This window comes from Colius striatus, chromosome 14, assembly GCF_028858725.1.
Source record: "Colius striatus isolate bColStr4 chromosome 14, bColStr4.1.hap1, whole genome shotgun sequence".
Lineage (NCBI taxonomy): Eukaryota > Metazoa > Chordata > Aves > Coliiformes > Coliidae > Colius > Colius striatus.
The window spans coordinates 4,317,284-4,342,872 of record NC_084772.1 but is presented as its reverse complement, the minus strand read 5'-3'; the positions used below and the strand labels follow the sequence as shown (position 1 = coordinate 4,342,872).

General features: G+C 39.0%; 2 protein-coding genes across 4 annotated transcripts; one reads left to right on the top strand and one right to left on the bottom strand.

Annotated features, from left to right (window-relative positions):
- Positions 1-1,891: 1,891 nt before the first annotated feature.
- Positions 1,892-4,258, bottom strand: DDX28 (DEAD-box helicase 28). The gene has a single exon (XM_010208237.2). The coding sequence runs from the start codon at positions 4,240-4,242 to the stop codon at positions 2,617-2,619; it is 1,626 nt and encodes a 541-aa protein (XP_010206539.2). The 5' UTR covers positions 4,243-4,258; the 3' UTR covers positions 1,892-2,616.
- On the top strand, positions 3,571-24,206 carry DUS2 (dihydrouridine synthase 2). 3 transcript variants are annotated; one of them, XM_062007919.1, is made up of 16 exons: positions 3,571-3,693; positions 4,781-4,920; positions 7,119-7,164; positions 8,618-8,709; positions 9,567-9,610; positions 10,499-10,559; positions 11,953-12,000; positions 13,281-13,346; positions 14,599-14,669; positions 15,116-15,202; positions 17,470-17,638; positions 18,662-18,783; positions 20,453-20,596; positions 21,770-21,857; positions 22,451-22,524; positions 23,736-24,206. In XM_062007919.1, the coding sequence occupies exons 2-16, from the start codon at positions 4,798-4,800 to the stop codon at positions 23,971-23,973; spliced, it is 1,473 nt and encodes a 490-aa protein (XP_061863903.1). In that variant the 5' UTR covers positions 3,571-3,693; positions 4,781-4,797; the 3' UTR covers positions 23,974-24,206. The 3 variants fall into 3 exon arrangements, with proteins under 3 accessions (XP_061863903.1, XP_061863901.1, XP_061863902.1); XM_062007917.1 differs by lacking the exon at positions 3,571-3,693 and adding an exon at positions 4,023-4,362 and having other exon boundaries at positions 4,785-4,920; XM_062007918.1 differs by lacking the exon at positions 3,571-3,693 and adding an exon at positions 4,023-4,362.
- Positions 24,207-25,589: the final 1,383 nt, after the last annotated feature.

Genomic DNA, 25,589 nt, shown 5'->3' with positions numbered 1-25,589 from the left:
AAGGGACTTTTGTTGGGTTTTTTTCTTTTTTTCATCAACTGTTTTGAACAACAGTGTCCTAGCAACAACAATCAGTTTAGAGCATCTGTACTGAGTTCTAGGTTATTGTTTCTAAATATAGAAAGTGCAAAATTAAGCAGCATTATTTCACTGTGTTGTCTAATTTGATAATATTGTGTGCTGCAATCCAGACTTACCTGTCATGGGATTCACTAACACAATTCCAGATTCATAGAATACATTACTGAGTTTATAAAACTGCGTTACAAATTATACATCTGAAAAACATACCCAAAATATCCAAATATAACCTTGTAGAACATCTTCAATGGCTTTTGTTACGGCCGTCAGAATGCATGCAATTAATTTCTGTAATGTGTAATACACCAAACATTCACTTTTAACATGTCAAGTAAGCCCACATTGCCTTTTATAATCTAGATCATTTATCAGAAGTCAACCTTTCTTCCTTTTTTCCTTCCATCTACTCTCCTCACCAATGCCACTCAGTTACTGATAAAAATTAAGCAGATGCATTAAGGACAACCATTAGCACATTTGATGATGGATCTTGTGTCAGTTGTTATGAGCATCATTTAACTGTGGCTGCATTATTTAGCTGGAAACTGCAGGTAATAGAGCAAAGTACTGCAGTACACAACATCTGCAAGGTACAGAATTTTAGCCTGAACTGTGTAAGAGAAGATAAATACTCGTTGGACCTCTTGAGATCCCAAGCAACAATTTTCCTTTGAAACTTAAAAGAGTAATTCTGTACATTGAACTGAGAAGCACCATCATCATTACCAGCTGCCTCAGGAAAGAAAGAGGCTCTATGAAGCAGGTAGTAACTTGGTATTTATATATACAGGTTTGAGAAAGATCAGATTCTAACTGTATGACACCTGAGATGGGGTCAGCCTGAAATTGCTTATGCAATGCAGGCAAGCAAATATTAAAATTTCTTACTTGGAGGTTCTTGAATACAATTTACCTCATTTAAATTAATCTTTGTGTCTACAGTTAAAGGAAGCTATTTCCCAGCAGTTCAGAGGACCTGAAACAACATGAGATGCATTTTAACAAATGGAAATAGGATCTTCTGTAAATTACAATACTAGATTGTTTCCAGATTTACCCTACTCCTATATTCAAATAGTAGGTAAGGATTTACCCTACTCCTATATCCAAACAGTAAGCTCCTACTTGTGGACACAAAAGTGGCCCCATTTGCAGTTAAATGAACTACAGATGAGAAGCAAGTAGTTCATGAAACGAATGAGTCCAAAACATGAAGGTTCCCAGTCTCCAAGTGGATCACTCTTCTATTTCTAGGAAGTTGAAAGCTTTCCATTTTATTAAATTTACCACAGCTTCTAAGTTCCCCTAAGAGCCTTTCACCAGGCAATGGAACAGATTATAGGTGTACCATTTCTAAGATACGGTTATATAGCCTTGCCCTGAAGTGACTGTGCAAGTTTTCTGTTTGTTTAGCTTTTACTCTCAGTACATGAAGAGTAGCTCCAGGGCCTTATTTCCTCTGAAACCAATGATTTAGATACTACGCTGTGATCCCTTCCATTAACAGCTGTTTTGACTTACTATATTCCAGCACAAGCTAAACAGGATAGAAAGGGAAAGACCACTACTAAATGAAAAAGCTGTGACAAATCACTGCAACAGAAATCAGAACTAAAATGCTGTTTTTAGTGTGATTATTTACCATAGATACAAAATAGCAGCTAGATACTAAACTTCAGCCTCAGTTCAATCCTTTTGGTTTAAAGTGGAAAAGAATAATGGCACAATATTCAAAAGAAACCTTCTACTCATTCCATTAACTGTAAGTCATTAGAACCTGTGAGTCAACTCTTTCCTTTAACAGGACGCATTTTTGTGGGTTAGGGTCTTTATTATTTTTACATTTTGCTCAGACATGTCACTACAGTGTGCAGAAAACATCTAATGGCACTTTAAAAAAGGTAACAGAACTTGAAGCAGGAAGGTTCTCTTTCTCAGTGAAAGCTAACCATAAAATGACAAATTGAGACCTTGAAAAAGCCCCCAAGCTTCACTGTGCCTTCTCATTCCCATCAAACTTTAGAGGTATTGTATTTGGTCTAGAATTCTCCGAATTGCTATATCACAAGAAAATCAAATATAATTTGTCCTTTAGTCTTTCTATAGCTGGTTGAAGTTATATCAAAGTTGGAAAAGTACATTTTTAGGTTTAATAATGAATGTTTATGTTTAGCTGGTGGCAGTGGGAATAATGAAAGGCATGAGAGCTGCACAACATACAGGCAAACCTTCACTCTGATTTGAGTTTAAAAGTCTCAACAAAATTAAACAAAATCAACAGATTATATCACTCTTCAGTCTCCTCTAAAGGTTATTTGTTACTCACTTACTACAGTCCTTTTGGAAAGCTGTGGGATGCCTGTGGAAATGACTATTGCAGCTTTCAGAACTGTACACAAAGTCAACCGGACCACTCGGTACTAAAACTCGATCCCTGCTCTTTCAGTCTAGCCCACACAGATGCCCATTACCTTAACGACTTCAAGCTTAGTCTCTACTAGGCCACTTACTACTGCTACTACAAGGCAACTTGACTCAACCTCCTTTAGGTGGAGGCCTGTTGATAGAGGAGTCCATGCCTGGGAGACCTGTCCTTTTCCGGGCTGCAGTCTCTATTTTCCGTACCAGGTCCACATCCCACCGATGGGTGACAAAACTAACCACAGCTCCAGGTACCTTGCTTCCAACTCGTCCAACTCGCCCTGCCCGGTGCAGGTAGTCCTGCAGGGTGCCTGGGAAGTCATAGTTGACCACTAGCTGCACACTGCTGGTGTCCAGCCCCCGCGAGGCAAGATCAGTGCAGACAAGGACAGACACGTCACCCTTCTGGAAAGAAACAAAGATGCTAGCTCTTGCAGCTGCTGACATCTGTCCCTGCAACCTCAGGTGCTTGATTTTGTGGTCATCTAAGATATAGCCCAGCCAGTTGACAGTGCTGGCGTTCTTGCAGAAGATGAGAACAGCCCCACCAGATGCTGGGTGCTCCTTGAGTAGATGCAGCAGTTCGGGCAGCTTGTCCTGGCCTTTGAGGCGCATAAACTTCTGCTGGACATGGGGTGGCAGGTGGTGAAGGCTCTGGGTGCCAAGGGTGACAAAGTGGCCCACATCAGTGAACTTCCCCAGTGTCTGACTCAGGCCCACAGGGAAAGTGGCTCCGACCACCACCACCTGGGTCCTCGCCTCACCGGGGCCAGCCGGTCCCGGGGCGCCAGCAGCCAGAGGCGCGTGTGCCAGGATCTCCTCCAGCGGCTTCATGAAGGACTCGTCGTCCATAAGGGCGTCCGCCTCGTCCAGCACTATCCAGCGCAGCCGCTCCAGAGCCAGGAAGCGCCGCCGCAGCGCCTCCCGCAGCGCCCCGGGGGTACCCAGCAGCACGGCGGGGCCGGGCGGCGGCGCCCGCAGCTGCCTCCGCAGCCCGCCCGCGGCGCCGCCGCCCGTCAGCCCGCGCACCTGCAGCCCCGCCGGGCGCCCCAGCGCCACCGCCACCGCCCCCACCTGCGCCGCCAGCTCCCGCGACGGCAGCACCACCAGCCCGCGGGGCGACGCCGGCCCCGCCGCCTCCACCGCCGGCTCCTCGGGGCGGGCCAGCAGCCTGTCCAGCAGCGGCAGCAGGTAGGCCAGCGTCTTGCCGCTGCCGGTCTCGGCGGCGCAGAGGGCGCTGCGGCCGCGGCGCAGCGCGGGGATGGCGAGGCGCTGCACGGCCGTGGGGCGGTCGATGGAGAGGCCCTCCAAGCCGACCAGCAGCGGCGGCTGCAGCCCCATCTCGGCGAAGGACGGGCGCTTCTCCGCCTCAGGCGACGCCGCCTGCAGAGCGGGAGCCGCCTCCTGCGAGGGCTCCAGCTGGAAGTAGTCCCCGTAGGCCTTCCTGTGCTTCCAGCCCGCCGACACCAGCTGCGGCTGCTCCCAGCGCCCCACCGTCTGCCAGCGGGGCTGGCTCAGCTCTGGCCGCCGGCTCCTCAGCAGCAGCTTCGTGCCCCGCGGCACCGCCGCCGCCTCTTTCCCGCGCCGCCGGCGCTGCGCGCCCCGCTGCAAGCGCAGCCTCAGGGCCCAGGGGACGCGCACCACGCTGCCGGGGGGCTGCGCGCCCGCCGCCGCCGTGGCCGTCAACCGCCGGGGCACGAGCGGCAGGACGGCCGCCATCCCGCAGCGGCTCAGCGCCATGCCGGCCTCTCGCGTGGCGGCGCCGGCGCTGCCCGATGACGCCACGAATAGACACCTCCCCCGGCTTCCCTCAGTTTTCCCCACCGCTCCCGGGAGCCGCGGCGGAGCCACGCGAGGAGGGTGAGTGCTGTGAGGGGAAGGGGAGGGGGGGCGCGCCCGGCTGGTACCTGAGGAGGCGGCGGCCCCTTCACGTTCGCCTTTTCAGCTGAGGGCCGAGAGCTGACCCCCGTGCCGCGCCTCGCGGCATCAAACAGAGTTCTGAGGGGCTCCTGTCAGAGGCGCCCCGACATCCCCCGGCCCCAGGGAAGGAGCCCGTGCGGCAGGCAGCCTCCCCGGCGCCTCAGGGGCCGCGGAGCGTTCTCAGGTGCCGGGGCCGCGGAAGCTGAGGGGGCGGCGGCGGAGCGGGCGGGCTGCTGAGGGAGCCGTGGCGGTGTGACAGGGCCACACGCGCCGCCTCTTCGCGCCAAAACAAAGTCCTGTGCGTTTACAAAGAGGAAACTGTATCCCGTGGCTCTCCTCATCGATTTTCTGGTTTCAGGTAGTGCCGCAACAGGGATGACGGTGAGCACGCCCCTGTGTTTCAGAGGAAAGAAGATCCTGGCACCGATGGTGCGAGTGGGAACATTACCAATGCGTCTCCTTGCGCTGGACTATGGTGCTGACATCGTGTACTGTGAGGTATGAAGGATGAGCAGATCAGGCTTTCTTATTTCATGGTGTTATTAAGAAAAGTACAAATAGATGTTGTTGATTGTAGGTCTTTTCCTTTTATATCTTTTTCATTAGAAAAATAGAGAGAGAAAAATTGGTGTGGCTTAAGGCCTCTCTGCTTTACATGGGATTAAGTGAGAATATATGTGTCTTTTCATTCTCTAGGAGGCTAACTATAGGCCAGGTATACAGAAATCACAAGCATAGAGTTCCGAAATCTAGAAGTCTTAAACACTGTGAGTCAGGTTTCAGACAGCCTTTTTGCTTTTCTAGGCTATCTTACACTTAACAGTAAAGTTACTGAGCAGCTGCTGGATTTCACTAACCACAGATTTGTCAGGGTCATTTTATAGGAAATTAGAGGAAGTTAGTAAAGTAGAAATTATTGTGTTTTTTTTTTCTTTTAAAAAAGTGAGACACACAACCAAAAACTACAACAAACCACACACTTGAAGGTATTGCGTTGCTCACTGCTGAACTTGGATGGTATGGGAAGTTATTTAATCCAGTACTGTAAACTGTATAACTAGAGCAGTTCCTCCTTCACACACATCAGTTCCAGAGAAACAGTACCTCAAAGGAAGAGACCCTCAAACTTATTTAACTAGTTGCAGTATGTAACTTGTAGCATTACAGTTATTCCTGTAGCCAAAACTCTGATGTAGCTTTCCTCATCTCACCTGAAAAATGAGGTCGACATTGTCATTTCTTATTTTCCTAGATTGCTACTGAGAGACAGGAAAGTTAAGATGCTTTCATCAGGGATTAGTGTTTGCAGTTACTTATCTCATAGTAGATTTTATTAGAAAAGACTGTGTAGGTTTTTTTAAGAACTGACAAGTATAGAGTTGTTTTAGGCAATTATACAGTAGCTGTTTGACAGCACAACAGTGTGTATAACTACATTCTGTAGCTTCATTTCTGTATGGTAAAACTTCATTTGCTCATTTATTTTTTTGTTTTCCAATCCTATCCCACCCATGCCCTCAACATTTTGGAACTCAAAGCCATTTCTGAATTTAACATGAACGGTACCTGTTGAGGGATGTTGGTGAACAACTGAAGTTAAAAGCACTACTCCTGAGACTTATGGTATCAGTGTGGGTGAGGGAGCCCTGGCACAGACTGCCCAGGGAGGGTGTGGAGGCTCCTTCTCTGGAGATCTTGAAAACTCCCCTGGATGTGTTCCTATGTGACCTGATCTAGATGAACCTGCTTTGGCAGGGGGGTTGGACTAGATGATCTCTAAAGGTCCCTTCCAACCCCTACCTAATGCATGCAGATTGCAATTAGCCTTATTTATTGTGTGTTTATTCCTTACCTGTAAATCACCAGCTCTTAAACCTTGTCTTATTTGCAAAAGCAAAGATTCTATAGTAGAAGAAACTTCTTAAAGTAAGCAGCACTATAGCATGGTCAGGTTTTTTACATATTTTGTATAGCAGTTGGATTAACAGCTGCATATTTATTTCAGCAGCTAACAAGTTATACTGGTTCAAGCTGTTGCCCTTTGTCAATTAAAGGCAGCCAGTGTGTCTGAAAGCTCACCTCAGTTGGTGAGAGACATCTGAGAAAGGGACTCAAATTGAATTGTGTAAATCTACAGTTAAGCCAACATATGTAGATTCAAATTCTGTGTGTCTTTGAAGGGAAAGCCACAAATTCTAGAATAGTAGTGACTGTGTTGGGTAATCCACTGAAGGTCAACATACAGCTTCATTTTGTTTTTTAACAAATGTAGAGAACTGTTAAAACTCAGAATTAAGGTAAAGAAACCTTAAAATCTAATACTGCTGTTTTGTTCACCTATATATTTGACCAGTACAAATCTACGTTGATTCTTGAGGTGATCTGTTGTTATAGCATTAAATTATCTTTCATTTCCACTTTATGTGTTCTGCTCTGCTTTGTTTCCAGCTTGCTAGATAGGTATTTTGACAAAATGGTTCTTCTAGAACTATGTAAACACATCATATTTTTATGTCCATGTACTCAATATGTATTTTAAAACTTCAGTGGAGTATATTGTGTAGTTTTTATTGGTTTTATTTGCATTCTTTTTCTATATTTAGTACCTCTAGATAGTTATTTAAGAAAGTGGGAAACTGTTTAGAGTTGGGTGGCTTAAACATTTCAACTCAGATATTTTTACTCTTTCTTCTCAGGAGCTGATTGACATAAAGATGTTGCAGTGTAAGAGGATTATAAATGGCAAGTATGGCAGTTCTTTTCTTAGTATCTGTAAGCATTCTTTTTTTTACTTAAGAGAATAGATAATTGTTTATCTGAAGTAGTTTTGTAGTGATTACAATGAAGAATCAGTACAGATAATGTCTCTAAACTGTGTCTTGGGATGTAAAATAAGCTTTTGAAGAGTTACCTTACATTTGTCCAACTTCTAGTTTCTCTTCTTAAAGAATTTCAGTAGTTAAGTTAGTGTCCCTCAAGAAAACCATAAATGTTTTTGAAGGATAAGGCTGTAGTAACTGACTGTTAGTCTTTTTAGGGCCCTAATACAAGGTCTTCACCACTGACTTATTTTGTTACAAGGATTCAGTGAGTTTTCTGTTGAACTCTATGACAGAAGTCAAGTCACTGAGTGTGCAGCTATAAACCTTCTGAAGTGAAGGACTTTAAAATTTTAGCTCTTGGAATTAAGTCTTTGTGTTTTGATTAAGAAAAATGAGATCAGCGTTGGAAATATTCCTAATGTTTCAGCATTTCTGAATGAATTTCTTCCTGTCAACAGGAGAAAGAAACTAGTGTTTGGAACAGAACATTCCACTTCCTGTGCTCTGTTTAGAATGTTAAAACTTATTGTTTTATGTGGGTAAAAATAAACAAATAGTAAAAGTTGCTTAACAGATAATCCTGCTCAATTCTGTACCTTCATACTGTCTTCAGCCTCTCTGCTGCCTTCATGTGCTGTTACAGTAAAGAATATACTGTAAACTCTTGTTTTGGTTTGGGTTTTTTATTGTTTGTTTTTTTGTTTTTTACCAGAACATCAGCATGTGTCAGAACTTTACCACTAACAGTAGTTACAAAGCCTGTCAATTTTTCAAGACAAGTATGATACTGTCCAAGAAACAAATTCATTTGTACTGCAGTAGATAACAATTTCCAATGAGCAGTCTTTAGAAATGGTAGCTGTTTGTGATGTTGTCATATACACACATTTCAGTCTACTGCCATGAGGAAGCAAGGGACACCAAGATCTCACTGTTTATCATTCTTTTATTAACTTGAACTTCATGGGTTAGATTTGGCCTAACAGGATTTTCACAGACAAGTTCTTAAAAAGGTATCTTTGAGGCCTCCCTGGCTGGGTGATGTGGGAAAAAGTTGTTATAGTGTCCCTGTTGGGGAGCAGAAGACTGCTACAAATCTACTTTCCCTTCCTGCTCCTTCTCAAAAGTGGTATTGTTATATTCATCCTGGTTGATTCATCGTTAGACTTGTTTGGGTGCTGATGCTTGACCAAGAAACAGGCTGGGGCATGTGCATGAAATGCTCTGCAAGGACATATAGGAGGTAGAGTGTTCAAGGAAGACTTATTTGATGGCATTTCATTTATATCAAGTTACATAGCTGTATTATTTCTGTTATGATTACATTTGTATATAATTTTTGTCTGTTTTTTTCTGTTTCTCATTTCATGTAGAGGTACTTGAAACAGTGGACTTTGTTGCACCTAATGAAAGAGTTGTTTTCAGAACTTGTGAAAGGGAGAGGCACCGTGTTGTCTTTCAAATGGTAAGAAACCCACTGAAAGTACTCTTCTAATAACAACACAGAGTGCTATGGTAGTGCTGGTTACATTAATGGAAGTCTAAAGCAGCTCTCTGTTGTTACACACCTGAGGAAGATGCTGCGTTATAAGCCCTCTGTGTGGCTATTTTCAGAGGAGGTGACAGATGAATTCTGTGTTCTCTGACAGCAGCTTGATTTTGTAATAGGTATTTTTGATGGATTTCTGAACATATAAAAAAGAAATTACACTGATGTTTAGTAACATGTTTAAGTCTTTCACTGGCCAGTAAACAGTCTTCCTGGAAAGACTGAAAGAAATAGCATTGTTTAGTGTAGACAAGAGAGGAATAATTTGTGCATTAACATTGCACAAATGGATTAAAGGCTGCTGGAGAGAAGAAGACAGTAAGTGCTCTTTGAGGCCACACTGTGCAGGACAAGAGCTGATGGGAGTTCGAGGGAAGGAAAAGCATGAACTGCAGTACACACTGGAAAAGACCTTTTCCAGTGGAAATGCCAGCCCTGGAAGGGGTTGCCTGTACAGGCTGGAGAATTGTCATTAGTGGAACTTCTTAAGAACATGATAAATAAATTTCTAATGGTGATGGGCTAAGAACATGTGACACTGCTGAAGGTCAACAGAGTGGGCAGGTGTCTCTGCATTACTTTTTGTCATTCAGTAGCAGACCCTAGTACATGCTTTAGCAAAATGTTTTAGCCATCTGTTGTGCCATGAATGGGTCTCTGTCACTTTATGCTAAATGTTTGGAGCAAATGCAGTTATACATGTGCAAGTGAGCACATCTTTTCATTAATTTGATGATATTTTATATTTATAAAGCTTCTTCTTTTACCAACAGGGTTCAGCAGATGCTGAAAGGGCCCTGGCAGTAGCTAAGCTTGTGTAAGTTGTCACCTTCTTTCATGCCCTTCCCACCACGGGTTTGTTTGGGATTTTTTTCTACATCAGAATTATTGTAAAAAACAGGTTTTGATGAATGAGAGGCCTGAGAAAGGTCCCAATAGGACCAATTTTACAGAAGCTGCACAGAAAAGTGTGGCATGGCTAAAGGCCAGTGACATAATGGTGTAACTGCAGCTTCTGTTTAGAATCATACAATCATTTTGGTTGGAAAAGACCTTGAAGATCATTAAGTCCTCCCCGTCCTGTCCCAAGACCATCACTAACCCCTGTCCCTCAGCACCTTGCTCAAACCAACAGCTATGTAAGTTCTGTGCCGGGATTGATGGCTTTTTGCTAGTGCATTACATGTGTCTGTGGTCACTCCAATATGAGACCTCCCTGTGTGTTGCACAGCTGAAAGGAAAACCAATGTGCCTGAAAATGTCTCCTACTGTTTGTGGTTTGAAGCCCCCAGAAAAGCTTTGTGCAGAAATGAAAAATATCCTCAAACCTATTTAAAAGGTGTTTTTAATCCTCCATTTTAAATAGGTGGAAGTTTTGATAGGATTTGCTTTGGTGACAGTGGTGAATTTAGTGGTGGATATACTTACATATATACTCAGATAGGTTTTTTTAGGATTATGTGAAGGTTCTGCCCAACACTGGTCATTGAAAACTGTGGACAGATGGATCTGCAAACTGCTGTTAAAATAAATATGTAATTTACATAAATGAGAAGCTAAAAATCCAGAAATTCAAATAAAAACTTAATGTGGAATTCTCATTTAAGCCTTAATGATGATTGAACAAGTTTCCTGTAAAGATGTCTATTTCCAGATTCTTGTTTTAATATGTTGAAAAATATTATAATTGTTTATTCTCTTTCAGAGAGAGTGATGTAGCTGGGATTGACATCAACATGGGATGCCCAAAAGAATATTCTACCAAGGCAAGTGGCTTTTGATTACCTCTGAATAAGCCTTGTGTTTCTTAGAGGTGTGGAGTGGGCAGTGCAGGCAGTTTTCTGGATTGAACAAATTTAAGCAGTAAAATTTTCATGCAGGTAAATTTTTGGGATTTTTTTGCCACAAACAAGTTTCTTGAAGATGTCTTAGGTCTAATACAGTAAAATAACATAGTCTATTGGCAATGAGTCTCAGAATAGGTTTGGTCATGTAATTAAGAATATCATATCCTTACGTGGCTAAGTGTGTATGATGTTTGCAAGCTCAGAGTGTGGATTTGTGCTGCTGAGGAAGTGATGATTGTATTTTTTGTGAAGACTACCATTGAATATTGAGAAAAACTCTAAATTCAATTGAGATATTCAATACTAATTGAGATTTTTAGATTGTATTATTGTACAAAGTTAAAACTGAAGCTGTTTGGAATTCTGACAGGCTATGTTGTATGTTGCATTTAAAGGTAAATTCTGTAAGATGGGATAAATTGGTTTGTTGGGTTTTTTTCCCCAAGGTCACTGATTTGTTGGATGAGTGAAATATGTTCTACTTACTTTTAATAAAAATAGAAATCATAGTTTGTCATCTGAGCAAGTAAACATTGACCACTTAGTGAACACTAAAGGCCAAAGCTGATACCACTGAACATGCCTGTATGTTCCATGATGCCATGACATTGTACAGACATTTATACTTTGTCTAAATGTATTTATTTTCCATTAATGGAACAAATCTTTCAAATCATTTAATCTAAAAGGGTTTAATCTTAGATTATATCACCTTAAAGAAATAAAAGGACAGACTATGTCATAGAGTTTTGGAACAGAAGAACCAAAGGGCCCTAATAACTGTACATAGAGTATATATAAGAGAGGACTGATGTTTTTCCATCACAAAGATTGCCTTTCCTTTGGAGCACATGGAGTGTTTAAGAACGTTGGACACCTCCACTTTAGCAATTCATAGTGTTTCAGTCTGGATCTGACAATAATCAGTGTGACTTCTCACACTGATCTGGCATTTTTCCTAAATGTAGTATGTAGACAGAAACTACTGAAACCAACACCTCTCAAATGTGGTGTGTAATGGTAAGACAATAAATCCGTTCAGCTGTCACTTAATGAGTAGAGACCAGATGATTACAGTTGCTAAAAATGGCTTTTTGAAATCCTGTCTGCTCCATAAAGTAATGGGAGCAAGTTGGTGCCCTGAATTACTGCTTAATTATTCTGATACAGTTCTAGGAAATGTTTCACTAATGCTCCTGAATTTTAGATTTTACTGTCTTTTCGTTTTGTTTGTCATAATACAACATTGTATTTTTGCTATTAGGCAAAATTTGTTCACCTAGTTTGTAACAGTTTCTGTCTGTTTTCCCAGGGAGGTATGGGAGCAGCACTGCTGTCTGATCCTGACAAAATAGAGTCTGTGAGTATCACCTTGTGGACTTTGAACTGCCTTGGAAAGTGTTAGGTGCCACGCTCTACTGGAAGCAGGAATGAATGCATAGAAGACAAATTTGTAAAAGCTAGAGTGGAATAGTTAGTTTTGAATACTGATTGAGGTTATGGATAAATAATCCTGATCTGGTTTTCCTTGTCATTGTCTGGACTACAAAATTAGTACCTCTTCCTTTTCAGTTTATAAACTTCTGTTCTTTGATGTAGGTCAGTCTCTTAAGAGACCAAACTCTCTTCACTCATCTGCATGACTCTTTTTCTGATCTGTCTAAAGTGTATGTTGAGTCAGTCTTCTAAGTCCTTCCTCTTACTGTGATAACACCATTCAGTTTTGTAGGCTAGTAGGACTTCTACAGTTTCAACAAGCTAATCTGTTGTTTACTTACTGTTCTTTGTAAGCTCAGACATGAAGACAGGTTGTTGTGCATCATTTATTTAATTCTCTGAGAATGTGCCATTAGAAGGACATGTCATCAAAGTTATAACCATGAGGGAGTGTTGGCCTTTTGCCAAATGTGTCTCGGTGTCAAGAGCCACGCTGTTAGCCAAGCAAGAGTTTAAATAGGTGATGCTGTTGTAAAAATATATTGTAGTGATCATGTTTGGAAAATTATGTCAGTTTAATTTATATGCACACCTCCCCTCCTCCCCCAGAGTAAAAATACTAAGAAGAGGGAGTTTTTTAGATCATTTTGTTGCATCTCAGAGTTTCATTTGAGAGAACACTACTGAGGAAAATGTGAGTAGAGAGTGCAACATGACTCTAATAACTTGCCAGATGTTCTAAGTGTAAGAACTTGTGAGTGCTAGTTGTAACAGCTCATTTCGGTATTGGAAACCTAATAACAAAGCTCAAATTTCATAGTAGCATTTACCTTGCAGTTGGGTTCATTTTATACAGGGAAGTGAACCCAGAATAGCATGTATGGTGATATTTTATGAAACATTTGAAATAAAAACATCTTAAAAGCAGTGTTGAAACTCCAGCAGCAGTTAATTGTTCTGTAAAAATCCAGTTAAAATTGAAAAAGAGGTGGAAATAAAAATGGCTTAAACTAGAGGTAGGTTTGTGTATCTGTTAGATCAATTGATATACCAAATTACAGAAGACTTGTCTGTCTAGCATGCAAGATTCTTTACAGAGAAGCAATAACTAGTGTTACATTGTTCTAATTTCTTTTTAAGGGAGAAAGGAGAGCTTAATTAATATCACTGTTGTGATCACTTTTTTGTCTTTTCTTTTTTCAGATACTGACAACCCTTGTTAAAGGAATTTGTAAACCAGTAACCTGCAAAATCCGCATTTTACCCTCGGTAAGAACATAAGTCACTGTGCTGAAGTGTTCAGTTGTTGGTTGGTTCTGTGATCTTTAAAATGTTAGAATATATGTCATTCAAAGAGATTGTGGTAAGACTGTTAGATTGCTGAAGCTGTTACATTTTGCTTTGTCACTATTTTTCTAGAATTTAACTGTTAAGAATGCAGTGAAAACACATAGGCTCTGTTTTCTTTTTTACAGCTGATGTAGCTTCTTTACTCCATTTCTTTTCGTTTCAGTTGGATTCCCTACATATTTTTAAATTCCAGATGTTTATCTTCTTTTTTTTAATGGCTAATTATTTTGCCTTTGTATGTTTAATTACCTGCCTACATACTGTGATTGCATATGACCTGGATAAATATTGCTGTAGATGAATGAACTGTAACTGAGCAACCCACTGTTCAAAAGTCATAGGAGAGTCATTTACAAATGCACTTCAAATGAGTAAATGAATAAATGAAGCCAGAGTGGAAGAATCAGTAACCATGCCTAAGATAATTTTGATTCTGAAGGACTGAAGTATTAAGTCAAAGAACTGGCAACCGTCCTTTTATTTTCTACAACTGTCCTAGAGCATCTTCCTTTTTGTTTCAAGCTGCTTTTGTGTTACATGTCATCCATCAGAACAGCAGGTGAGCGTCTGTCTCTGTGTCCATGCCAGCTGGTAGATGTTGCATTTTTCGAAGACTGAATGTGTTATTTTTATGATGAGCCACAGATCATTCTCCAGCTTTTGAAGAGCAAATTTGGCTTATTTTCATTCCCCGTTTCCTCAGTGCTGCATAACTTTTTTAAGACACATCTGAGAAGAATATTTAGAGATGTGTGATTGCATGTTACATTGATTTCAGAAGGCATCCTCTGATTAAGATGCATTTTAATTACAATTTATGGAGTAGTTGTTAGAGAGGAATTGCTAATCAAGTGTTTTTTATCATTTTCAAATGCCAATCTAAAAACCTGCTGGATAATATTCTCCTGCAGAGCATTGTGTGACCTGGTTTGTGAAAGTTTGCAATTCATAGTTTCAAGGAAGAATTGAAGGTGGTTTCTTATGTTTGCCTTACTATGTAGTTCTTTAATCGAAATATATATTAGATGGTTATCCACGTTGAAAGTTACTTTTGAAATATAAGAATCATATCCCTCTTGATAAAAGACTTACAGCATCTGTTGGAATGATCACATGATACTCATTCCTTTTTCTTAGAACTAAAATCGTGTCATTCTCTCTTATCCCTCAGGTTGAGGATACAGTGAATCTGGTAAAGAGAATAGAAAAAACTGGTATTGCTGCCATTGCAGTCCATGGAAGGTAAATTCATTTTGGTTAAGAGAGAATTAGATTTTTAGTTTGCTGGTGGATGCAGCACAGTAAGATATGACTATGGAATACCTCACACGTATGTGATTCTGATTTCAGCTGTTATCAATGTTGCAGAAAAGCAGATCAATAATTAGGGAACTGAATTGCTATTTTTTTATGTCAAAGACCAAGTAAAACTGAAATTAGCTTACATACTTTGTATCTAAAAAATGATGCTGGACGTGCAATTGTGAGTCATTTCAGCTCTGATTCTGTGAATTACAGTAACAATGTTTTAAAAGATACTTGATAGAAAGGAAAATTACATCTAATACATACAGTAAATAAGTGGAAATAGGTGTTCCAGTAATCCTGAAGTCAGGTCTGCAATGATTCAAATATCAACAAATTCCGTAGGAAATCTTTGGTCTTGTGTCTTTTTGTTTGTTGGAAAGGAAGAAGGAGGAGAGGCCTCAGCACCCTGTCCACTGTGATGTGATCAAAGCCATATCTGAAGCAGTCTCTATTCCAGTCATAGCAAAGTAAGTTGGATTCATTAGCTCTTTAATGCTAGATACCTAACTTAAGTTTTGCAAGTGCAGGAAAAAGATCTTTTGTGTAGGGTGAACAGTGTTACCTGTTACCAAAGATCAAATCTGAATAGAAGTAGCAGTGACAACACTTGACCTTATGAAATATCACCAGGCCTCGGGCTTCAGTTTAGAAATTCTGTGTGTTTCTTCAAAAAATATTACTGTTTTGTGTCACAATCTGTCCTGTGCAAATTGTTTCTGATTGCACCCAGCAGTTGAATTCTCTATGCTTTTAAGCCCTATGCAGTGACTGGTTATAACCCTGCCACTGTGTATCTTGAACACTTACACGCTTGAGATCACCTGTCCCACTGCCCAAAAGCAGTGTCATATTCCATGGCCTCACATTTTCCCTAAGACCTCCTTCATCTCCAGACATATGGACACAATCCCACTGAATCTGTCTTTATTGACAGAACCCTCAGTAACTCTGTTATAGCAAAACAAGGAACTCAGTCTTAGTAAAAGTGTAGCTATTACCAGGGAAGTTATAAAAGCAATTTTGGAAGCAGAGATGAAGTATCAAGCTGTTCTGAATTGTATCTGATCTTTCTGACCAACATCTGTGGATGTTACACTGTTTTGTCAGTGGCAGTAGAATACCTTCTGGCAGAGGAGCACTGTCCCTGAATGAAGTTCTGTCTTCATTGATCTTGAGTTTTTATGGAAAGCTGCATCTCTGCAAATCATATACTTGGATCAGGAATTTGAGAACTGTTTTTCTGTTCACATTTCTACATAGAAAATGTATTGAATGTCACAGTTTTTGCTGTTAGAAGACCTGTTACTCTGTTGGACAAAGGAAATGTTCTGTGCTGATAATCTTTGTTAATCCCCGTTTCAGTTGTTCCCTCCCTTTCTAGTTTTCAGAATAGTTTTTTAGACAATATGGAATTAAAAAAACAAGCAAATTTTACATTGTGCATTGCCATGGAGCTTTTGTTTGCCTAGTTTAAAGGATGAGGCTAAGAATTTTTCTTGGAGTTTATGCATGTCACAGAAGTGTCAGTACTGTATGAGTACTTCCTATGATACAGAAGTGTGCAATTAAAATGTGAAAATATCGGACTTTTCTTATTGATAACTTGCTTGTAATTTGTGTAATTAGCTTGTAACTTGTTTGCAAGTGTCCCAACATGCTGAACTAACTTCACAATCCTTTCTTTTTTAATGCTATCTACAAAAAGGAGTTTAAGTCCACTTATTGAAACTTTTCCCTCTCTAAAGAAATGTCAATATGCAACTTGGAATCCTGCTTATTAAATACATTTGATGGATGATACTTCGTTCCTGCTGTAACATATTTGGCTGGTATTTTGAGAATTGCAACCACTTGTACCTCAAGCTTGGTTAGGAAACGTAAATAAAGGATTAAAAGAAAGTAAGATGGTGCTAAAAACAAGCAAGAAAATTTGAACTGATATTGTGATTTCTAGAATGGTACTATGTTTATGGAATAATATTTCATTAGTGCAGGAAACTTGCTTGTTCTGTCTTCACAAAAGAAATGTCTGGTTTTAATGTGATTTATCATTCTGTAGTTTCTCTTTTGAATTTGACAGTGTTTCTACTTTTTGAAGGGATAAAGATCCTACTCTTAATTTGTGGTTCAAAAGCCCACCTTTTATTTTACATTTAAGGGAAACTTTGAGAACAAAAAGGTGGTTTAAGTGTTCTTTTTGCTTGCTAACATGTTTCATTTGCTGTCCTGAAGTCAGAGGCAGTACCATAGAAGCAGTGCAACCTTCTTTAATGTGCTCTGTAACTGATCCAGAAGTACATGTCATACTTACTTTCTGTATGGCAGTGCCGTAGTGAAAATGAAACTAATGCTGTCCATACTTGATGTGTTTTTGGTATCACGTGTGCCAACACAATTAGCATGCAGTTGAAGGTTACAGAACTGGCAATTCCAAGGTATTTTTCAAAGAAGATGGGAGTGATTATTTGTGAGCCTTATCCATTAACAACTGTGTGAAAGCACACAGTTTGCAAACTATATTGTTTTGTTGTTAAAAACCCCTCAATTTTTAAGAGCAGTATGCAGATAGTGAAAAATATAATATAGACTCAGACTCGTTTGTTGTTTTTTATTTGAGAGATCCTAAATAGACTCTGCCACCGTTAATAATGTAATATCCCATTGATAATACAAGACTGTGTTAATGTACAAGTAATAAAACTTTCACGATTATAACAGTGATGTTAATTTTTAGTGGAGGATCTCATGACTTCATCAAAGAATATACAGACATTGACACCTTCCAGAAAGCAACAGCTGCCTCATCAGTGATGATAGCTCGTGCTGCCATGTGGAACCCATCTATCTTCAGAAAAGAAGGTCTTTTCCCCTTGAAGGAAGTCATGCAAGATTACATCAAATATGTATGTCATTTGGAGACCTTATTTGTAGTTAACATTGTTTATAATTGTTAATCCAAATCTTACTACAGTATCTTAACTCCTAATTTCAATGGCTTAGACTCTGGGGTTATTTTAACATACTGTGTATGGCATAAGTCTTGCAAATCAGTCACTGCATCCTCTGTTTTATTTTGCTCAGAAAAAAATGTTCAGAAATCTGTGTTCAGAAAGCAGTTTTTCCTGATTATTGTTTTCTTATGTACCATGCTTTTTAGCTCTGGTTTCCTGGGAGCATTTAAGAGTCTTGTAACAAGGGTATTTTAAAATGCCTAGGAATTTGAAAAGGTAATTATATATAGGCCAACTCTCTTGGTGTTAAGAGTTGTGCAAATAGGAGCTGAAGGAATATAAATTACTCAGTAGCTGCTAGATTAATCTTTAGAAATTAATTGCTTTTCACAAATACTGTAAATAATTATTAACAACAGGGAAGCAAAGGAAATTATTTATAAATAAAGTAATGCTGTATTGTAGTACTATAGCTCCATTAGCTGAGGCATCTATTATATAAAGTTTTATCTATTATTAAAGTACATTTTTAATGACATAATAAGAAATTAACCATAAATCTGTGGCTTTGACAATGTCTTCAATTCAAAGTATGTATGTTTAGCAGCAGGGTTGGACCAGATGATCTCTAGAAGTCCCTTCCAAACCCTAACATTCTGTGATGCTAGGATTCTGTAATTTGAACTGCCATTAGCTAGGTAGTTATTAAAATATCACTGTGTTGCTAGTCAGTTATGTAAACTGGCCAACTCAATCTTCATAAGTATATTGATAAGCTGGACTTGTGTTCATGAAAGCATGCCAGAATAATCAGACTATATTCACTTTCATGAGTAGTCTTGAATATCTTATTGAAGAAACTGTGGATTGTGGTTTGCCTTGCAGAAACAATTTTGAATTTCATCAAGAGACATAAGCATTCTATAAAAGAAATTTGTTTGATATGTTTTTATATTCCTTGTCTTTTTCCTCCAGGCAGTGAGATATGACAATCACTATACCAACACAAAATACTGTTTGTGTCAAATGTTAAGAGAACAATTGGAAACTACCCAGGGTAAGAAGCTGCATGCTGCACAGTCCACACAGGAGATCTGGTAAGCATGCACTTCAGAAATAGGAATTGTGCTCTCTGACAACCTTGCAAACCGCTTCTCTTTCTGTGGCACTGCCTGACATTTCATATCTTCAGAAGAAGTTGCAAACAAACCTAAAAATAAACCAAACTACAAAAAAATCCAGTCAATGAGATGTAGAATAACAGTGTAAACTTTTCCAGGTTTCTTCCATGCTCCAGTGTTAAAGCTTGAACCCTAAATCTGTCTGGATATTCTACATAGTCATTTGAGTGGTGCTTTTCTGAGTGACAAGCATTTATCCAATACTTGCATTGACTGATTAAGAAAAATTTCAGCATTCTCTGCTGTTAGTCTGGAGATTAATAGTGTGGAACTTGTCTTCTTCCAGATATATTTATGTAACTGTTGCTTTTGAGTGTGACTTTTTTTTTAATGTTTCTGGAATATTTATGACAAGCTATCTATTTCAAATGAACACTCAGAGATGAACTCAAAACAATGGATGGAGGTCACCTACATGGTACTTAAAGGTATTTCTTTTGTGCTGCTTTTCACATCTGAAATATCCTAATGAATGATGACAACCTTTTTGAGGATTCATCCTGGACATCTGAAACAGTCTGGATGAAATTTCTCAAATGAGACAGAAAGGAAGAGGCAAAAGTTTGAGAGAAACCATAAAGTAGACTTGTGATTAAAGAATTTACACAGAATGGAGGGGAATTCAAGTTTGGACCCATCTCAGACCGAACAAATCAGATGTCATATCTGTGGTGTGTGCTGTAGTTATCCTTCTGATGGAATGGAGGGGAAGAGAATCTTGGTTTTATTTACAAAAAACCCCAGCATGAAACTGTTTTCTGTCCATTTTCATACACATAAGATAACAGTGTTGAAAGCTTGACATATTTTGCAAAGGGAGTTACTTTTCTCTAGCAAACCCTAATCAGCATTCTGTTCATGCTCAAAGGAAGTGTAAATGCCTGCAATCATTTTGCCAGTTTATTGCAATTCATGAGTTTTGGCTCTCAGTGAACGCTGCTGTTTGTGATTATTACATGACAATACTATGAAGTGAGTTTGTGTTTTCCATATAAAAGAGCTAGTATGATTAAGTACTAAAATTGGAAGAGGAATCTTTTTCCTACTTCTCCTACTTTTCCCTCATGGTGAGCTGAGGAGTTGCCTGAGGAGTCACTCAGAAAGATTCTTTGCTATTTCATCCACCTGCAAGTTATTAGTTGAGCTAATAAACTGAACATTGCATTACGTGTGTTCCTGATTAATTCTGCCTGGACTTCCAAGGTGCAGGTTGAATATATAGTACCAGAAATGAGACTCTTTTTTTTCTACTTGTAGATCAACAATATCTAATAAGAATTAAAGGACAATCAAAATCCACTTGGATGAGTTCCTGTGTGACCTGCTCTAGGTGATCTTGCTCTGGCAGGAGAGTTGGACTGGATGATCTTTCGAGGTCTCTTCCAACCCTTAAGATTCTATGACTGTGTGTGACACACAATATAATGTCACCATGCAGAATATGGCCACAATTTCACGTGATTCACTGTGCATACATACTCTATTTAATACAATTGATTTCTTTCTGTACTTACTTTTATCTGTCATAATGTGACTCAGAAATGTATAAGCTGATGTTTAATATGAAGGAATTGTGTTTGATTAGTGAAGTCTTTGAAATGGCTGACTTCTATGAAGAAACAACAGCTATTTTTGAAGCAAAGAAAACATCTTCAGAAACTGAGGCGAGAGAAGAAGATGATCAAATGGAGGATCCAGATGTAATAAAAATGGCTGTTAGGTTTGACAAGTAAGCATGCAAATTCAGGTTTTCACTGTCTTGCATCTGGGAGTGAAAGCTGTGAATCTGACAGTGCCTTACAGCTCTTGGAAAATAACAATCTGCATAATTGTGCTTACTGAGTGAATTTTTATGAAGGAATCTGTGTACATCATTGCATAATTGCTAGCATCATCACCCATCCTGTGCTATTTGAATGTTGTAAGATGCTCTTCAGTTCCCAGCTTCCTGAGACTGCTTAATTCTCTCAGTTAACTTATTAAAAGTCATGAATGATTTTTAAAAACCCCAAACATCTGCATGTAGAAGAATGTGAATATTCAAAGGTGCAGAGTTCAGTTCTTTTCAGTAAAATTTAACTGCCACACAATAGTTTTTATGGAGAAAGTCCTAATTTAAAATAATATATATGCAGATAATATATGTTCTCATCTCCAGCCTTCTAAATGTGTTCCACTCATAAATTACTCCTTGAATAACTAATTCTTGGAGTTATGTAGAATATTATTTTAAATAATCTTTGGTTATAGTCTCTGAAACCTGTTGAATTGCTGTTACTTTTTGTGTTATACCCATTTTTGCTGTTTGCTAGTAAGTCTATCAAACGGCTCAAGAACAGTGTGATATAAAATGCTCCTCAAATCCAATCCTAATGCTTATGTATTTACAGGCTATATTACCTGCCTACAGTGAGTTTACAAGTAGTTCTTTTTTCTGCCAAGCACAAAGGACTGTAATTCTGTGTTAGTAACTGAATCAATGCCTACCTTTCCTACCTTTTTTAATTTGATAACTCTACTGTTTTGTAACAGAAACAGCTTCTGTTTAAACTGTTAACAGCTTAACAGCTAGTGTTTCATTTTAGATTATAAAAAGTAGTGCCAAGCTATGTCTCTATTCTGTGTGATATATTTTATTAGAATCCCCTTCCTAGTATCTTCTCTCTGATTGTATTTCTATAGGATATGAATGTTTGGGAAGAATGAATATGAAAGTTTAGATTTCATTTTAGATGTTATATCAGACATTTTAATAATCTAATAAGGAAGCAACATTTCTCTTATAAATTGAGATATGAAATTAAACCACAAAGAATCACTGGTAGAAGCAATACCATAAGCAGCTCTGTCTGTTTTAAAATGGAACTCTGCACAGTTGTTGACCACAAATTTTTCTGTCTAGGCGAGAATATCCACCACAGATTACACCAAAAATGTATCTTCTGGAATGGTGTAGGAAAGAAAAGCATCCTCAGCCTGTTTATGAAACTGTGAGTCATTGAAGAAACCCTTTCCAACCTATTCCTTTGCTTTGTCTATGAAATTGGTTATTTTAGGTAGTGAGAAAGTCTGCTTCCCAGTCTGGCATAGCTCTTGAGTAAGCAGCTTCAGAAATGGTAATAATGGTATCTATGAAAATAGCAGCTTATTTTATTAGAAAATAAAAAATTTAAAGTCAGGCTTTCAGGATGGTTTTCATTCATGTGTGAGAGGTTGCTGTCACTACAGGTCATTGCATAGGAGTGCATGATTGACTTTCTTCTGTGAAGTAACAAATTTGGATTCAAAACATTTTGTTGTTGTACACTGTTATAGGTAGAAACTGGGCTGCATGTGTAGATGAAGAAAATATTTGGTGTAGTCTTGTGGGATTTTTTTTCTTTGTAAAGCAAAAATATTTTCAGTTTGGACAATTTCTTCTTACGTTTTCATCTGTAAATAGGTTAAATTTGTGGTGTGAACTATGGGAATTTTAAAGGTGGTGTAAAGAGAAGAATAGCAAGGAACCTTGACAATGTTTTTTGATCAGTAAATGACATGACTCTTTTTTCACACTCCCTTTTAATTCTTTTTCTTTCTCCAGGTTCAAAGACCACTGGATAGATTATTCTGTTCAGTAGTAACAGTAGCTGAGCAAAAATACAGATCAACTCTGTGGTAAGATATCCTTAATATTTTTTGCAGCTGTATTGTAATTGTTTCTGACATATTGCTTAAAACTTGCAATGAAAGGGTGCTCCAGATTATTCCAGCTGACTTTGATAAAATTCAACAAGCTGCCTTCTAAAGCTACCTCTGGGGGGGAGAAAAGATACAAGTTGAATATGACAAGAGGAAGTAAGCTTTAGCATCATCAAGCAAACCATTACAAATATTCGCTCACTGAATACATTAGTCCTAGAAGGACTAGAAGGAACCGAATAGGTGGTGTTCTGGTTCAATTGTGTCTGAAGGGTTCAGAAACTAAGCAGGTGAGGAGATAGTGTCTTCAGCCACTACAGCAGATCCATTTTCAATAACAACTCAGGATTAAATGTCTATATACAGCGAAGCAGAGGACAGTTTAGTGGCTTCTTGGAGATCACAGTTAATCAACAGCTACATCCAGGACTGCTCTAAAGTTTCATGACAGTATTTTATATGAGCATCTATTAATACTGGAGTTAACTTTGGGCATTTACACCTAAGTTTATACTGATTTAACTAGAAAGCCAGAGCTCAGCATTGAATGTTTTAAAGAGGACAAATGCACACAACAATTACTGGTGTTTACAGCATTCCTGCCCAGAGTCCTAAGGAAGTTAAGTGCAGCTGATACGAAACTTTGAGAAGAAAGTGTTTTCCAATACTGAGTGTCACAAAGATATAATCTGCAGTCCTTCTTGAGATTTCCTTGAAAAATCATCTTGAGGGGATTTTTATTGTTATGGAACAGTTCCTGTTTTTGGCAGCATTTATCGACTTGTATGCCTGTCACAGATTATATTTGGGCCTGAGTGTCTTTCAAGAAAAGTGATCCTTCAAAACTCAGTTTTGTTTAGTGATTCTATTTGTAAAAGTTAACTTTCTGAGGATTGCAACCACTTGGGCCAAGCACGTGTTGCCTTCGTGCCTTTGACGTGAGGAATGCTTGAGACAGAAGACCTGATAGATTTTCTGGGAATCTTATATCAGGAGTGATGCATCAAAATTGACTCCTAGCAAGACTCAGTTTTTGGAACTGACCTGTTTTGTTCTTCTGCTGTGACATGACAACAAATGCTGTTTGTTTCATGATGTTGCATCAGAGGCAGGCGGTTGATTGTCTCTTGGCAGCGGAGGGACTTCAGCTTCTACTTTTACCTGTGCTCTATCTGCTTGCTCTTCAGGGACAAGTCAAAGAAACTAGCAGAACAGGCTGCAGCTATCGTCTGTCTCAGAACACTGGGTGTCCCAGAGGGAAAGCTGTGTGAGGGAGAAAATCACCTGATTAACAAACGCAAGAGGGAAGACCAGGAGCGCTTGAATAACAGAGACCATGCAAAAGATCTTACTGAGCCTTCCCATAAAAAAGCTAACTTTATTGAAGAAACTTGTGACATGAATGTGCCTAAGGTGCCAAGATAGCCTGGAAATTAGAGGTTTCATGCAGATACAGATTAGCCCCTATTTGTATCTTGCTGATCACATTTCATTTGGATTCTCTAAGAGACAAATAAATTCCCCAGTTGTGAAAAAATGCCAATGAGGTGTTTACTCTTTACCACTCTCTGTCCCTATGGTGCCTTTCAGACAGGATAAATTAGCAACTTGATTTTAAAGAACATTGAAAGTGTTATCCCAAATAATTAAAGAAAAAACAAACATATTTCAAAACCATTTTGTCATTGTTTTTATTACTTGGTGTTTGTTTTTAAGAAGTCTACGATGTGCTGGTAAGAGATGGTGCTGGTAATACATCATCCATATGCAGGTGGATTCATACTGGAACTATGTAGTTAATTAAAAAAAAAATTAAAGAAAAATTAATAGAGGAAAATGTTAGTAGCCAAGTAGACATGATTTCATCAAATGAGTTTTATGCATGTCTTGCAACCTTTATTTGTGCCCATCATATAACAAGAAAAAGGTTGTTTGGGTTTTTTTCAGAGAGAAATTATAACCCTAAGCATGCAAATAACCTTTTGTAATTTCTACAACATGTTACCCTCAAGAAATACATAATAGAATTAATTATCCTTTCCTGGTCCTAGATATAACAATTGTGCCTTTCAACTAAGGAACTGGAGCCTGATAGCTATGAACTTGTTGAATTAAGGCATTTTGAGCTGTTTTCTTCTTTTGAATTCAGAAGTTCTAATAAATGTCCACATGTATATGACTTGCAATAACAGGCATCCAAATATGGCTTTCTGTGTTTTTTCTTAAGATGTGATCTAGTAGTGTGTAGTATTAGTATTTAGCTGTTGGTGGTGCTGGTGGTCTTAATCAAAGGCTTGTGTTCTCTCCTTAATTTGCCATCATAATAACTTTTTATTAAAGTATACTGTAAGTACATGCTATATGCCAACAGAGTATACAGACCCAGTCTGATTTCATGGCAGTCCAACTGAGCTTATCTGCTTTAGAGTTTTGAATCCCAAAACAATGTCTTAATTAAGAGAAGTCAGGGATTTCAGTTATTTATGCTTTATTGAAATGGTGCTTTACTTTCCCTCAAAAGGGTGAGGGATCTTCAGCTTATCAGTTCTGGTCTGAAAACAGAATGACAGTGGTATCATGCCATGATTTCTGAAGTATTGTGTGTAAAGAACATGCAAAATATCATTAATTTAGATATAGTTGATGAATAGAGTTCTTATTTGAAAATGTGAATCTTCCCTCAGGTGACAGTGCCAGCATTAAGCCATTCTTTTATAATGCAAGAATAGTATCTCACCTGATAGCATTGACTTGTGACATTAAATACATGTCTGTTCATATTTGAAATGTCTGCTGTTCAGGTCAGAGTAATTTATAGCAAAAGTCAATTTTCTAAGAAGAAAAAGGTTTTTCTTGCTCATTTTGTACATTCCAGTAAATGCAGTTAAATATACTTATGTTTGATACAACTTCAGTGCTAGAATGTTGCTCCAAAGCAGCAAAAGAATTTGCAGTATTAATAAGAAGTTTCAGAAATAGCCATTTTCCTGTTGTGAGTTCTGTCTGGGTATCTTGTCTTTGTCAGGGCTGTTTGGAGCCAT